The sequence below is a fragment of the Haplochromis burtoni genome, unplaced genomic scaffold, assembly GCF_018398535.1.
Source record: "Haplochromis burtoni strain Fernald_Lab_line unplaced genomic scaffold, NCSU_Asbu1 Contig_355, whole genome shotgun sequence".
Lineage (NCBI taxonomy): Eukaryota > Metazoa > Chordata > Actinopteri > Cichliformes > Cichlidae > Haplochromis > Haplochromis burtoni.
The window spans coordinates 158,432-175,657 of record NW_024582716.1 but is presented as its reverse complement, the minus strand read 5'-3'; the positions used below and the strand labels follow the sequence as shown (position 1 = coordinate 175,657).

Below are 17,226 nucleotides of genomic sequence, written 5' to 3'. Positions count from 1 at the left end.
ACAACAAACTATTCATTGAGCAATTGTTATTTCAATTATTGCCTGATCTGTTTATCCAAAACAATCCTTTCATCACATAGTGTCTATAAAAAGTGCCGTCATGTTTTCACCTGTTTACCTGCTATAGATAGAAATAGTTTCAAAGCCGAGGTGTCTGCACTTTGCCTGATTTTTATGGGATCGGTTGACACCCAAAATACAGAGATTATACATCTGTAACATCAAACGTGTACTGACGCATTCATATTTTAGGAGTTCAGTGTCAGTTTTGAGGTAGTTGCCAAATATTTCCACTCCTTACTTATGTGCCTCTGCTTTTCACTCGTGCAGGAAAGGGCAGCAGCTGGAGCCATCGGACCAGTACATTTTGAACAGGCTTGATGGCGGGCGGAGCATGTTAACCATCCGCAACATCCGGCAGGGTGATGGAGGCACCTACTCCTGCAGAGCCACCAATAAGGCAGGATCCCAGGAAAGAGAGCTCTTCCTCAAAGTGTTTGGTAAGCATGCAATCTGAGTAAAATACTATAGTTGTATAAGATACAGTTTATTTATCCTAAATTTTCAGATATTAATCACAACTATTAAAAATAGTGCAAATAATGTCAAAAAGATTAGTAAAAGAAAATATACAATAATACAACAAGATAAAATAGATCCATAAGGTAAGAGGCACTGTGGATCAAAATCAAAATATAATAAGACATGTTCAAGAAATATGAAGGTTTTAGAACAATATATAAAATATTAATAAGGTTTAATTTAATTTTCTACAGACACTGGCCACTTTATTATATACATCTCTTCAACAGTGCTCATAATTACGGGTACCACTCCTGTCAGTTAAAAAACAGAAACTACAGACACCTCACCAAAACTGGACAACAGAAGACTATAAAAATTGTCTTAATTTCTTCTCCTGGTAGAGTCAGTCTTTGGTCGACTCACATGAAAGTGTGGTTCTGTCCTGCCTCATATCAATAGTTCAGTCTGTTGGTGTGTAATGGTTTGGGGGACTTTTTCTTGGAACATTTTAGTGTTATTTGAGCACCAACTGTACTTTCAAATAGCCTCCACAGTCACCAGATCTTAATCCAGTAGAGAACATTTGTGGTGGAACAGGAAATGCTATCATGTCAACATGGACCACAATATCTGAAGAATTTCCACTACCTTGTTGAATCTGTGTCACAAAGAATTAAGGAAAATCTGAATTAAAAAATGGGGTCCAACCCATTACTATAATAAAGTGTAAAGTGGTGAGTGTAAATCATTTATAAGATAGCTGAACTGAAGTGGTTCTTGAAAGGCCATTGTAGAGCATTATTGGGGACCATTTTCTGTAGTCCCAATATACATCTATCCTCATTGTGCTGGGACAGCAGAAAAATAGAAATATCTCAAAGCCTGGACTAATGAAAGGGAAACTATCTGCATGAACAGATAAGTGTAAGAAAAACCACGTTGTTCCTTCTATCTCCCCAAACCAGGACTAACATAAAAAAATCCCTTCCTATCACTTTAAAGGGTTTGTTTTCTTTTTCCATTATCTATTATTTGGTGCCCCACCAAAGATTTTAAATGTAATAGCATTACCCATGACAGTAAACAGTGTTTTATGTTGATCCATAAAGCTTTATTGTAAGGACATCCACAAATTCCATTTTATAAAGAAATGCAGAAAAAAATGTCCAAATATGACAGTCGGCCCACACCAATAACAGCTTTATCAAAGTGATATATTTCTGTTGAAAAATAAATATTTCATTTATTGCTTCATATTTCAATTACTGCGCTCCTCATAAAAAATTTCAATTTATATTTTCATAAACCTGCCAGCTATTTCCTCACAGATCGCCGTGATAGCGCTGCTTCTAGCTCATGAAAATGTATGGAGATTTGTGCTCAAGTCATCAACATCCTTTGGAGATGTGAAAAGCGCTTGTTCTTCAAAATGCACATTTAAATGAAGAAGTTAAGGGGGTGGGAGGAGTTCTGCTTCCAGGCCGTGTGGTGGGAGAACGCAGTTGTAAGTTAGTTTTATTACCCTTGACAGCACAGGCAGGAGGAAAACAGGAATTTTAAGTTGGACAAGGTGTGTGCAGGTGTGTATGTGCGCTTCACTCGTGTTTAGGCGCTGTAACCCATTGTGAGCCTCATCTTTTTCTGTGGCACTTTCACAGATCTGTTTGCACATGTTTGTTGTTAGGTGTTTGCTTTTATACACTCTAAGATGTTCACATCTGGGGGCCTCCAGGAAACATAGTGTGTCTTTTGGCTGCTCTGTAAAGTTGCAAGAGCAGTCCATGAGCTGTAAAAGGCTGAAGCCTGCAGTCTTCGGGGATTATGTCAACTTTTCCTGCTTTTCAGGCAATGAGTCATTTGTTGCTGTAGAAGAAAATCCATACTATTAAGGAATAGCTGCATGTACTTGTTAGACATGCTAGAAGAGTGGCTCAAGGGATGCTTGGTTGGTCACTCTATTACTTTAGTCTGGACTGAAATATCTCAACAATTTCTCTGTGGATTTCCATTTACTTTAATGACTTTTATGACTTTGTTGGTCCACTAACTTTCCTACCCAGCAAATATTGTTGAGAAGATATTACAGATCACTTTGGAGAATTCTAAACAACACTGAGATTTGGTAAAAAAAAGTAAAACCTGAATGCTGTCTTCATCAGTTTCGTTCAAAGGTAGTCTAGAAAACATATCTTAAATTCTATTAAAGAGTAAAACGGTGTATTTTATCAACAACAACTATGCCAACAATAGAAGAGAAGAGAATAGTCTTTTATTTTCATTGTACATTTAAAACCAAATTGTGGGTGCTCTACGGCAAGTATGTAGGAATAAAATATAAATATCAAACAAACAGGAGATTAGAGCTTAGGCCATTCTTGCCATCAGGCCCGCTGCCCTGCTAATGTTGTTTCCAGTGACAGAAGCACATAATGACATGAGATTTATAAAACTAAATTTGTTATTGTTTAAAAAATGACTTTCAGGGCTAGTCGGCATTATATGTCCACATTCTAACATTTCACAACCAAATAAGATTTTATTTAGTGGGGACAGGTTAATTTGAAACTCTAAATTGAAAAGAGGTGTGAATGTGTCTTTGTGTTGGCCCTGCGATAGACTGGCGACCTGTCCAGGGTGTACCCTGCCTCTCGCCCTAAGACAGCTGGGATAAGCTCCACTGCCCCCCACGACCCTGAAAAGGATAAGCGGAAGCGAATGGATGGATGTATGGATAAGATTTTATTTATTTAATTTAGTAAAAATGCCAAGCTCTTTTTTGAGAAAAAAAAATCATGAATCACCTCTTCTCTTTTGTTGCGGAAAAATAATTTAAGCATTGAAACCAAACAGATTTTCTGAGATTTATTGAAAGAAAGTTAAACCCTTGCAAAGGGATCAATACAATGCAAACGGGGTTTGTACCAGCGTTGACCAACAGGTAAAATAATAACAGCTCCTTTAAAGCCGTTGTGCGGATACAATCTTTGTCTATTCAGTGGTTGGGAGTGAAATCCTCGCCATCATCTAGGCACCAGCTTGATAATGAAGTGTATCATGGCCTTGAGCAAATCCTAAAGTCATTTGTTTTCCCGTCTTCATACACTCTTATACAAGAAATTTACAATTGCATATCAATAGTACGCAGAGTTTAGATGAGGTGAAACAAAAATTTTCCATCACACTTTTCAACCAAATTTAGAGGTAAAGGGTGCTTCTTTTTAAAGGTTATAACTAACTGACCTGATTAATCCCAACACCCCCCCCAAAAAACCAACCGTGAGTTGGGATCTGGTGGGAGTTTCCTCTTTACTAATTATCTACCACCATTATGTCAAAATGTAAATCCATCAAACCTGCAAAACTAATTTTGTTCCTTTCAGATCTGCTTTTTTTTTCTTTAATGGCTTTTAGCAAATGTTGTTGCTAATAGCATGAACGTTTGTGTGATGGTGATTGTTGTACACCTACTAACATGTGCATGTTGTCAGAGCCAACAAACAACTGTTTCACCCCTTATATCAAGACACTCCTAAACCAAAGGTTCTGTGACACATTCTTATTTTCAGATGAAAGTAAGTTCAGTATTTTAGGAAATCAAGTTCTTAAAGTCTGGCGGAAGAGCAAAGAGCAGAATCCAGGGTGTTTGAAGTCTACGGTGAAGTCAGTGATGAGTTAAAGCATAGGTGTCAAACTCTGGCCCGCGGGCCAAATTTGGCCATACCGCGAGCCATACCAAATTATTATTAGAGCTGGCCTACTGGTATTATACAACTAATATATATATTGTTTAGTGTTAAGCTTTCCTTGTTCCATATTCGGTTTTTCAGCAAAAATTGTTTGAGTCCATTAGAAGAGATTCATTCTTAAATCTGGAGGAAGATTTTTTTTTTTCAATAAATATTAATGTTAGCCCGCGACCTTGTTCCAGTTTTGAACTTTGGCCCACTGTGTATTTGAGTTTGACACCCCTGAGTTAGAGTGACATGTGATCTGCTGGTGCAGGTGCTGGCAGATGGACTGCTGTGTTTTATCAGGTCCAAAGTCAACACTGCTGTCTACCAAGTGATTTTAGAGCATGCGAGCTTTGTGGAGATGCCAATTTCTTATCACCTGGCACAGTGCCAAAACTACTACCAAATTATCTGCTGACCATATTATTACTTTGCTTGATTGGCCAACCACCTCCCCTGACCTGAACACCACAACCCAGGCTTCAATAACACCTCAGAAGTGCGACAGGCTTCTTTTTATATTGTATAGAATATCCATCCTGATTGATCTTAGGAACACTTTGAGATACTGGATTTGGGATTTTTATGAGCTATAAGTCACTTTCATCGAGATTGGAACGAAAAAGGATTGCAATCTTTATGCACGTTTATCTTTTATAAGTTTATCTTTTTTAATTAAATTATGAAAATGCCAACAAGCAAAGGCTTCTACAAAGACTGTGAAAAGAAGAAGAAAATGGGCTGTAAGCAAGGTGACCTGTAAGAAACGTGCTAAAATGGATTGTTTCAGACACTCTTTAAAAGAGCCCATTTATATGGCAGCATGCAAAGCTATGTTTTTAAAGTCTCTGAATGCAAATACAGAGTCTTAGAATGAAAGATATCCCTTTGAAAAAAGAGTGCTAACAAACACAGTGTTATGATTGGCGCTCTCAGCATATTAGGATAGCAATATTAGCAGTTAGCTAAGCATTGCTCCACAGTAACTTTTGTTAGCTACAGCAATAGTTTTTGACCAGCAGAGTATACGTTTTTGACAGCTTCCATGGCTAAATGTTGTCAGCGATACAGTTTGATAGAAGATAATTCTTCAGCTATCTGAAGCATCAACAGTAAATGTCAGGTTTCAGAAAAAGAGTAAGCAGATCCTACATTTTCCCTGCAACACTCAGCAGCTGTACCGGGAGACATTTATCACAGAAGCAGAGATTTTCATCTATCTGCAGACAGACTCTTAAGCGTTTGCCACAGTTTGCATTTTTTTCCCCCATTGTCAGTAGTCTATGAAACACAGCACCCACTTTAATGGGTTTTTCATTCTGTAATTTGCACACGTTCACTGAACACATCACAAATACATTCTTTTCTGGGGGGTTTATTCCCTATGTATGTTCACTTGAATCTACCATTTCTGTTTCTTCATGCATGTAGCCAAGAACAAGTCTTGACAGCAAAGACAGTAAATTACATCACCATAAAAATAACAAAAATGATGATTATAATAATAATACTGTCTCTCAGTGGATTTTTTTTCAGTTAAACCCTCTAAACTCTGGAACATTACAAGAGGCATCAGGGATGACAAGAGAGAATCTGTGCTGACATTTGCTTTGTGGATCGGCACAGCTGAAACAACAAATGCAGACGTTATAATTATCAGATACAGTCAGTACCACATTTTACCTTCTGATACCTGTCAGTGGGTGGGAAAAGAGCCTTATGTCAAATATTACTATAGAGAGGATGAAAATACTGTTTAGCTGCATAAGCAGGCTTGTTCCTGCATTAACTGTCTGCCAAGAGGCGTCAAAGCAAACCATCTTTTTTGGTCTTTCATGAACTAACAATGTGACAAACTGTACATTTATGCCACTTTCTGCTCTTTCTGACATATTAATGGCTTTTTCATAGGTTATGGTTAGGATTGAGCCTGCCAGGGCTGACAATGTGCAGTAGCAAAATACAACATTTGCAAGTACAATTATTATAATACCTGTAATTAGAATAATTAAGCGTAATTAGAGGTATTACCATGTGTTAGAGTAAAATACTAATAGTTTTTTTGTCATGCTGAGTTTAAGAGAAACTTAAAGAAGTTCATTTGAATTTACAAACTGAATAAGAATAAAGTTCACTTAGTAAAAATCCAAGGTCAAATAAATTTAGGATTTTTGTCTTTTAGCGTAAAGAACGCTTCTCATTTAAAGAGGAAATGTTTTCAATAAAACGTTATTAATAGCAGTCCCTGCAGAGTGGTTTTTGCATCACGCTTGACAAATGAGAGTTTTTTCATTTAATATTTTTATGATGAAGGGCATTTGAGGCAAACAGCTGTGGATAGGAACTGTAGAACTGGTTCAGACCAGTTTCAGCCATTAACAGTTTTCTGTGTTTGGCAGTCGGATCGTTTTGAATCTGTATTTGTATGTTTGCACACGAAGAGCTGTCAGAACATGATGCTTTTAACATCTTTCACTCTGCAGACATCATCCTAACAAAGAAATTGTGCCTCATTATGGGGCCTTATAGCAAAAAAAGGGGGGGGAAAACCCGACGGTTGAGATAATTTCGCCTCTTCTCTATGTGGCCTTTTGTATTGACACAAAACAGAATCAAGCAGATTGTTGCACTATTTTCAAGAAAAGGACACTTGATTCTGAATGAGTTCTGAAGTGCGCTGATTTGTTGTTGAAACAAGTAAAATTATCCTTGCTATTCCCAACAAATCTATTTGACTTGATTGAGGAAAACAAGAGTTGAGGACTTGGTTGTAGCGTAAATAAGCCATTAATGTGGTTGTTTGTGCTGGGATTTGAGAAGATGTTTATTGTTAAGTGATTTTCTTTTTTATTGTTTGCTTCATCCCTACCTCCTGCCGATATTCGTATAACTGCACTGAGACCGGGCACAAGGCATCAATCATATCCAAAATGCTTATAGAAATACAAAAGTGTCTTATCAATGATAAGATACTTTCTGCACATGCTGGCATATGGAAGATGTTAGATTCAGGACTCACAGGGAGGCCAAAAGTCAAGAAAAAAAATGTAAAAATGAGATGACTCATTAGCTCCTTGGCTGCTTGGCTATTAGCTGACTAACATTACAATACCACGTGCCATATGTAAACATTCTTCATAAAAAAACCCCCAATGACTCAATTTATTGGGACCATAAATGTCTACTAAGTTGGACATTTTTGTCAAAGTGCAGAACTTTCATGCAACCTTGAATAATGCAAAACTCCTATACTTCAGTTCGTTTTGTGAGATGTTTCACAAAAACATAATTCAACACATCATGTATGGATCCAATATCTGATTGCATTTCCAGTTCAAAAAATTTCACTTCGCTGAGCAATTCTTATCTTTGAAAAAAATGTCTGTGTCAAACGTTAACATTTGTTACTCTCCCTGAGAAATAAAGCAACTAGTAGTAAGTATGTCTGTGAAGGTTCTCAGTCATCCAGGTCATTGTAGTCTAAGGAGCTTGGGGGAAAAAAGTGTCTGGACTTCTTTAAGTTGCTAGAAGACGTTTCACCTCTCATCCAAGAAGGTTCTTCAGTTTTAAGGTCAAATGGTGGAGAGTCCCAGATTTAAACCCTATGGGAGTGTTCCCCCCAAGAGGGACGATGGACAGGGGGTCCATCAGCCAAGGTTTCGGGTGAACTCATTGTGAAACATAGCCCCTACCCTATCGTGTGATTTCCTGAGGTCACCAATGCACCTCAGGAAGTCACATGATAGGGTGGAGCTAGGAAACCTTGGCTGATTGTGACCTACACCTATTTTCACACATTGGCTTATGTAAATAGGTAGAGGATCATTAGGGGGTCCATCGTCCCTCTTGGGGGGATACTCTCATAGGGCTTAAATCTGGGACTCTCTAACATTTTACCTTATAACTGAAGATGTCACAGTCTGGTTGGGGTAGACTGTATGTGTTTGCAAAAGAGGACTCAAACGCAGACCAAAAACTGAACGTGGCGTGGATTTAACAAAAAACAAGCCGTTTATTGAGGCTAGCAAAGAGGGTACAAACAAAAGGGCATTGGTGAAACTAAACAATAACCTAAACTGGGTGAACTAAAACTAAACATGAAAAAACCTTAAACATGGTGAACTGACATAGATACTGTACCTGAAGTTGTGACATGGATGAGCAGACGACCTGACAAAGAATGACTGAAAGCACACGGACTAAATACACACAGGAGGATAATGAGGGAAGTGGGAACACATGGGGAAACAGCTGACACATGAACATAACGACGTCACAGTGGAAGAGTAAAACTTAACACGATGAACACAGGAACACCAGACCTCTTCAAAATAAAACAGGAAACATAAGACGCAGACATGACAACCTGAACTTGAAAACGTAAGACACAGACATTAAACACATGAAGGGGAAGGGAGACTTGACATGGGCGGAAGACACAAGGGGAATCTAATAACAAAGAACTAGAACAACCTAGGCATGATAAAAAATGAACTTAGAAAACCTGAAGGGCTTAAACATAAACTAAAACTCAAAACGCTGGGTCAAAAGACCCAGGATCGTGACAGAAGAAGCTTCTCGGATGAGAGGTGAAACGTCTTCAAGCAATTTAAAGAAATCCAGATGCTTTTCTTTTTCCAAGCTCCTTAGACTAGTAGTAAGTAAGTAAAATTTAGTTATATAGCACTTTTTAAGACAGGAATCTGTTACAAAGTGCTTTACACAAAAACAAGAACATGACCCAGATGTCTATCTAAATAGATGTGTTTTCAGCTGTTTTTTAAAAGAAGCCACAGAGTCGATGGTGCGTAGAGGAGGTAAACCATTCCACAGTATTGCTGCTAGCTTGTGGAAAGTGCAATCCCCCTTTGTTTCCCAACTGTACCTTTAGCTTACCAACTTTTGATGATGTTTGATGAGCTGCAATTGCCTGCCACCTAAAAATTCTTTACTCCATTCATGGAAGCTCGTCTTCTGTAGTGCTAGCTTGACACATGCACAACTTCATTGACATTTGCACCATGAACGCATCAAAGTAATAAAAAGAAAAAAACTAATGTCTGGAGGGTGTAACGGGGCTGTGTGATGTCATTATTTTCTCACCACTGTCCACTAACTCCACACTGTCACTAGAAGCAATGCCAGGCTGCAGCACATGAAAGATTAACTCATTCAAGAATGACATGCATTAACCTGCTTCAATGCATATCAGATTGCGTTGCTTATTAATTCTCTCAGTACAGTTAGAGTACAGCTAGATTATCCAGCCCACATTAACCTCTGCACATACCTGATTAAATTGCTCAAATTATATCTTACTATTTTATCTCCAAATACAGTAATCTGACAAACCCCCTTTTCTTGTTTATTGGCTGTTTTCTTTGTTGGTGCAACTGACCATTCGCTAATCCCTAGGTATCCCCAAGTATCTACAACTTACTAGAACCCTTTGTTTTTCTGACACAGTGAGAAAGTAAGCTTTTTCTTACTCTCGCTCTCAACATTTGTACATTTTCAAAGGAGCCTTATTACTTTTGCTTCAAGATATGTGAGGGCTGCTATTGATTATTTCCTGTCACTGCGCGCCTTCTCGATATCAAACTGATTTGAACCTAAATGAAGGGAAGGGATCTGAGACAGAGATGAAAGAGGCAAAATAACATATTGAAAGGGGAAAACGAGTGCAAAGCAAACCCGTCTATGACAGAGAAAAGTACAGTTTGTGACATCATGACAGGAAACGAAGGTCAGTTACACAAAAATAGCTGCTTGAAAAGTCCTTCAAAGAGCTGCTTTATACTTTGACGCTGTAAGTACATTCATTCAGAGCCAGAACTTTTTCACTTTGACTTGAGTAAAGAAGTTGAATCAGTACTTCAACTTTTTCTCTGTGTGAAGCATGTGTGTACATTTCCCACCTGTGATTGTAGTTTTAATGATTTTTTTATTACTTCCAGAAGGGTTGTTTCAAACCAAGAACCTTTTTAAAGGGCTGTTGCAGTGATATCATCCTAAACCTTTAAACCATGTCTCATCTACCATCCAATAACAAAACTTGTGAATTTCTCATGAATACAGTAAGTTAAATCGAGCCATTTTCGTAAATGTTTTTAGTGAGTTTATTGTTACTGTAAACCTTTTTTTTTTTATTAAAGTTGAGATTCAGGCTAATTTTGTCTAACCATCTTTGTTGGTTATTTGTGCCTACGCAGTTTGGTCACTTACTAAAAGTCCTTGTAGGCAGAGGAATATTTGCCTGGTTGCCTGTGTGTATGTTTTTGTGACCCCCATGTTTTGACAAGCTCCCAAAATCCCTCAAGATGGCTCCTTCACCTCGAGGTTGAAGCCATGTGAAATTGCCAAACACTTCCCCCCGGGCGGTGTTAAAAGCCTTCAGTACAGTAGTCACTATTTCCTGTTCACTTCCCTTTGCCTTTCGGATTTTATGCCATGCTACTTTGCAAGCACCCTGTTAACAACGTAAGTGCAGTGTGTGTGGGGGGAAAAAAAGAAGTAATCCATGATTCATGTGACATGCTCTATGCCCTTGACATGCATCAGGTTTCAGGGCTTGCTTAGAGCATCTTATCAGGGGGAGGCGAGCAGGGACCAGCCCCCAACGGCACGCTTTTCAGCACTTATCGCGGTGCTCACTCTGTGCCAAAAGCAAATCACACGGTGCTGGAGAGGCATCCTTCCAGACAGAAATCTGTATTCATTTAAAATAAAAAACGTGGATCAGTTGATTTGTTCTTTCAAACTTTAGCAAAGTCAGTTTTCTCATCTAGTCCAATGAGTGTGTGCAAAATAGGCCAGAGGCTATGCTTTCTCACTATATCAAACCTGTAGAGTATGACTGCACTGTATAAATTATCTTGGCCTACACTGTCAGTACCAAAGTCATGCATCAGCTCGGTGTTTAAACCCCATGGTATAGCCTTCATCTTCTAACTCACTTTATGAGTTAGATCTTTGACAGTTTCTCTCCTGCTCATCCTTTTATTCACTTCTCCTTCCTTACTCACACCTTTTCTTCTGGCCTTCAAATCTGTTCTCCTCTACTCACTTTTTTTCTCTTATTTACCTTCTCTCCCCCGCTTGTCCTCTGTGATCTCCAGTCCAGCCCCATATCACCCAGCTGAAAAACGTGACAGCCGTAGAGGGCAGCGCTGCCATGATCTCCTGCGTGGCTGAGGGCGAGCCTCTGCCTGACATTTCCTGGAGAAGAGCCAGCGACGGTCAAACCTTCGTGGACGGAGACAAGGTAGAAGCTGCCAGAAAGCCCATCTGGCTGTGCGTGTGTGTTTGTGTTCATCATCGTACAGCATAGGCTGGAATTACGGCATGAGTGTCGTGCTCAAAGGATATGACTTAGGCAGGAAGGATTTATGGGAAATTTACTGGGGTTGCATACCAAATGCATTTACAGCCATATGCCAAAACATTAAAACACCTGCCTAATACTGTGCAAGTCCCCTTAGTGCTGCTTAAAAGGCTCATGTGACGTCTGGGTGTGTCTGGCACCTCTTGCTTTTGTGGGTGTTTAGGTAAGGCCTATGTCAGGGGTGTCAAACATAAGGCCCAGGGCCCAGAATAAGGCCGGCAAAGACTCCGATCTGGCCGACTGGAAGGCTTTGGAAAATGTGAAGAAGTGCACAGATTTTAAACTCCTAACTGTATTTTCATAAGTTTTACAGATTTGCCTATTGATACAGACACTGCCATTCATACCACACGAAAGTAGTTCTGTAATAGATAAACCAGTAAATGACAGAAATGTCTGGGCAGTTTTATCAGTTAAAGTGGATGAGTTTGACATCCCTGGCCTATGTGTTTCTGTAAAGGTGAATCCTGTGGAAAGTTCATCCGTGTGAGTCTTTTGTCTAGTTTACTGTGTTTGTTGTGTTGCTGGAATGAGGAGGGAAAAACACCCTTAGGTTTTCAGCTCAGGATCTACCTGGATAGTCTTCTGAGAGACCACAGTCATCGGGGAGTGTCACTGCTATTGTTACTTGTTCTGCTACAATTTTTAGGTGGGTGATATGTGTTAAGGCAATTTCCACAACTGATTTTATTCGATTCTTATGTCACATGCCTGAGTTTATTGTCACAACTGATCACTCTATATTACAGATGAGACACAGATTTGACAGTATTCATATGTATATGGATGAGAGCTACTTAAATTGTATTTTGATTATAATCACAGGTACAAAAACTGACTTAAAAGAATCCAATCATTAGAGAGTCAACCACAGATTGTGTGTCCTGGGCCAAATACAACAGTGCACGTACTGGTAATGCACAGAGGGCTGAAGACGGAGGCGCTGCTGGTTTTATGGAAACATCGCTTCATTCAATTTCATTATAGCTTTGTTTCGAAGAAGTCACATTTTGTCTCTCATTGTGGCGCGGCAGATGGCTCTACCAGTGAGCCTCGGGCACTGTTGCTATGGGAGAAAGTCAGTCAGTGGTGTGAATCAAAACACTGCAGTCACTGTGCAGCAAAACGCAGCACCACACTTCACTGAGTTCACCCACGACCGAAGAAGAAGATGAGGAGAAGAAACAAACGTGTCATTTGAATCCACAAATCTTTATTCGTGGCTGTGTGTTCTTGTGGTTTGAAATGCATCTTTGGCTATGAAATGACTACAATTTCTCTCTAGTGAGAGCCACGGATTTGGCAAATGTCAACTCTAAGGAGTTTCACTAATGAGTTTTGTTTTTTTTTTTTAATGAAGGAAAGGTGTCCTAAAATTCTCCGTCAAACCCCACGAGGTCATGGAGTCGCTTAACTGGAGCTACAGAGAAAATACCAGCTTTTGTTGTCATGGTGACCATTAAAATGTCACTTTATTTTTTATATATATGAACAAAAACCAAGTCTTGGTTCTTATTGCCGCGGACTACAAAAAAGCAACAGCAGACAGTAACGGCTAATTACTCGTATATGTTGCACCGTTAAAAAAAAAAGCATTCCCATCTGCCTTATATGAAATGTTGCAATTACAGCCATTCATTGGTGCCACTGCTGTACATTACAGAGTGATTGATCCGGATCTTTTCCTTTTGACAAGATTTTATTTTCACGCTCTGTGAAGCCTCAAAGAGAGCGACCCTCAAACAACAAATGCACATTCACCTTGTACTCACATTATTATCTCAAGGGAAATCAGTAAACACTTTTATTTTGGTTATTTTGGAAGCCAGGACCTTGAAGTTTTCAGGTCAAATCTTTTAGTTTGTACTTTCTTTCTGTCTTCAGTACCTCCCTCAGACTCGCTGACATTATATTCAATCCAGTTTAACCGAAGCGACACAAAGCTTCTATTTTTACTTGTTTCTCCCAGCATCCATTATTCACTTTCTCCATAATAACAGCCACACAAGTGACAAACTGAAAGAAGCCTTTTCTTGAAATAGTAATTATTCCTGAATGGCATGCCATCAATGTCAAAACCATACTCGCTTCCATGACAAGGGGTAAGAAGCAGCTTAAAAAAGAGGAAGAAAAAAAAACAAAAAAACAAAGATGGCAGCCGTTCCTTTTGCTGGGGAAAAAGGTCATCGCAGAGATAAATGAGTGTGTGCATTGGCTCGAATCGCTCGGGTTGATAAATCACAGCCGAAAATGAGAGTAAGTGCTTCTCTTCCCACAGCAAATGCAATTATGGAAATGCGCAGTGCAAACCAACACACCTAAACATACGCAAAGACAAACATGAGTCGTGCAGTGCGAGGCGTGATGGATGGCAGCAGTCATTTAGGTTTAAAGCAGGATGTTCCTCTCTCAATTTGCTCTCCAATCTGCATATCCAGCCGCCACACACGTGTCTCCCGTTTAGAGTTGTTAAGCTTCGGAAAGTCCTACATGTAATATTACGTACTACATAGTGTTGCTTCCGTCCTTTTCATTCTTTGTCAGGCTAACACCCTGACCCAGGGTATGAGTGCATAATGGGATGCAGTTCCTGGAATTTAATTATGAATCGAGGCAGAGCATTCTGTGACACCTCGGGTATTGTTTTGCTTCTGATCAAAGTTACTGTCTGCTGTTGTAGTCATTCAGAATATCCAAGGCTAGAGAGCAAGTGTCATTAACGCCGTGCTTTTGTGTAGATGACTTCTGAAAAGATTGACATATTTGCTGTGATTCAACTGTTGATTTCACAGCTAAACCTTGAAATAAGAAGACTCCAACCAATTGTTTCCTGACTTCTCTGTGCTGAAAGACTGCAGTGAAGCGGTCACACCATTGTGATTAATAACCTGGCAAGTAAACCCAGGTTTTTGAAATTTTAAAAAAGAAAGCAGACAGGTATAAAGCTGCAGTTCTCTCACAAGAAGTGCAAACCACATAATGAGGCACGTGTAACAAAGACTGAAAGTAACACAGTTGCTGAAGAAAAAGAAAAGCTGTCTAGTTTGACAGGCTTACCAAAGTAACTCACTACCCCCAATCATTGAGGGGGCAGTTAGTACACCACACTGCAATTAGAGCTGTATGTATTCCAAATCCATGTGTGTTAGCGTGTAATAAATGCCACTTTGACTTCGCCTAGTGGTGTGGTGGTTAGCACCACTGCCCCAGAACAAGCCATTCCTGAGTTTGAATCCACCAGCTGGCCGGGGCCTTTCTGTGTGGGGCCCGTGTCTGAGTCCAAAGATATTCTAAATCGGGCGTAGGTTTGTGAATGCTTGTCTGTTTCTTTGTGTTAGCCCTGCAACAAATTGGTGACCTATCTAGGGTATCCACTGCTCTTACCCTGTGACACCTGGGAGTAGTTCCAGCCCTACTGTAACCCCAAATTGGATAAGTGGAAGAAAATGGATGGGTGGACTCTTTTTTTTTTTTTTTTTTCTTTTTGCTATCTTGCTCTTTTGCAAGAGAATGCATGGCACTCATACAGTAACAACTAGTTTTTCAAAAGTATTTTTACATGCAATTGTCATTTACAAAGTAAACATATTGCTTGGTTAAAAATTACTTGAAACTATTGACTGATAACATAAAGCCTTGAAGAAATTTTTTATGGAGGGCATAAAACAAGAGAGGGAAGTAGCAGTTTTTGCACTGTTGCATGCCTTTCATGGAACCAGAAGAGTCACCTCTGGCTTGTCTTTAGAAAGAATGCAGGTTTAAAGCACTTCCTGAGCGATTTCACTCTTCAAACTATGCTCATTGTTTATACTCACTTCAGTTCAATGTTATTTTTAGTTCAATGTGATTGTCCCGACAGTAGTCATCTCTGGGCACATTTTATTACCGTATTTTCACGACCATAAGATGCACTGTACTAAAAGGCGCAGTCTCAGTTATGTGTGCCATTACTGTATTTAACACACACATAAGGCGCACTGGATTATAGGGCACATACAAGTACCGTATGCGTATTTAAAAATAAAGCGGGAGCAAACCTGAGTTCGGTACCTTACTCACATTTCTATTACCGGTAATCGTCATCATCAACAACACACAAGCATACAAGTGTGCATATTTAAAAATAAAGCAGGAGCAAAACAAAGTTTGGTACTCACATTTTTATCATCAATCAAACCCATCGAAGTCCTCATCCTCTGTGTCTGAATTGAACAGCTGCGCTAAATCTCCATCAAACATGCTAAGTTCACTGTCTTCACCGTCAGAGTCACTTTCCGTGCCGTGCGGCTCCTCGGAAATGATGCCGGCTTTTGCGAAAGCTCGAACAACAGTGCCAGCAGACATATTAGCCCAGGCATCTACAATCCATTGGCAAATTGTGGCGTAACTCGCCCGGCGATGCCTTCCACTCTTGGTGAAACTGTGGTCTCCATTGGTCATCCATCGCTCCCAGGCCGCTCGCAGCCTTACTTTGAATGGGCAGTTCACACCGATGTCCAGTGGTTGGAGTTCCTTTGTCAGGCCTCCTGGAATGACAGCAAGCTCACAGTTCATTTGTTTCACTAGTTTTTTCACATCGGCTGTGAGATGGGCACGCATAGAGTCACAGATTAAGAGCGATGGTGATGCGTGGAAAAAACCACCTGGTCTCCTTACATACACCTCCCTCAGCCACTTTTTCATCATTTCCTCATCCATCCAGCCCTTTTCATTTGCCTTAATGATGATTCCTGCTGGAAACTTCTCTTTAGGCAAAGTCTTTCGCTTAAAAATCACCATAGGCGGCAGTTTCTGTCCATTAGCATGGCAGCCAAGCACAACAGTAAAAGACGACTTTTCATACCCCGTTGTGCGTATCGCTACCGTGCTGGTCCCCTTCTTCTCCACAGTGTGACTCACTGGGATGTCAAAAGTGAGCGGGACCTCGTCCATGTTTGTGATGTGGCTGGGCTGGATGTGTTTGTCGTCGATGTGTTTGCTGCAGTAGGAGCGGAAGATGGCCAGCTTTTCCTTATAATCCGCTGGAAGTTGCTGCGCTACCGTAGTCCTGGTCCGGATGGAAAAATGGCACCGTTTCATAAAACGAAAGCACCAAGACGGACCTCCTTGGAAATGTTCAATGTTCATCTCTTCAGCTAGTGAAACTGCTTTTAGCCAAATGGTGACCGTCGAAACGCTTCTCCCGCTCGTTCTTTGCTCGATAATCCACCGCTCAAGTCTTTCCTCCAACTCGGGCCACCTCGCCTTATGTCCGCGGAAACTCAGCTGCGTTTTCTTGACCTGCCGGAGCTTGTTTTCTAGCTTCCTCCATTTGCGAACCATCGATTTGTTAATCTTAAATTCTCTCGCCGCTGCTCGATTTCCATGTTCCTCCGTGTAGCTGATGGCCTTCAGTTTAAACTGTGCTTCATAAGCGTGTCTCTTTGCCATTTTCAGGGTTGCGCCCACACTTCACCCTTTAGCGTTCTCATGGTGTTCTCTACTACGTCCTCCTTACAACACACAGGGCGCACTGCGCTATAGGGCGCGCTGTACTTTTTGAAGAAAATCTAAGACTTTTAAGTGCGCCTTATGGTCGTGAAAATA

At 40.1% G+C, this 17,226-nt stretch overlaps 1 protein-coding gene across 2 annotated transcripts in view; it reads left to right on the top strand.

Annotated features, from left to right (window-relative positions):
• Positions 1-17,226, top strand: part of LOC102293624 (neural cell adhesion molecule 2) — a 385,578-nt gene that overhangs the window by 351,744 nt on the left and 16,608 nt on the right. For both annotated transcript variants that reach the window (XM_042228810.1, XM_042228811.1), the window contains exons 7-8: positions 331-500; positions 11,375-11,520. In XM_042228810.1, coding sequence (XP_042084744.1) covers positions 331-500; positions 11,375-11,520 — 316 coding nt within the window. The remainder of the gene's footprint in view (positions 1-330; positions 501-11,374; positions 11,521-17,226) is intronic.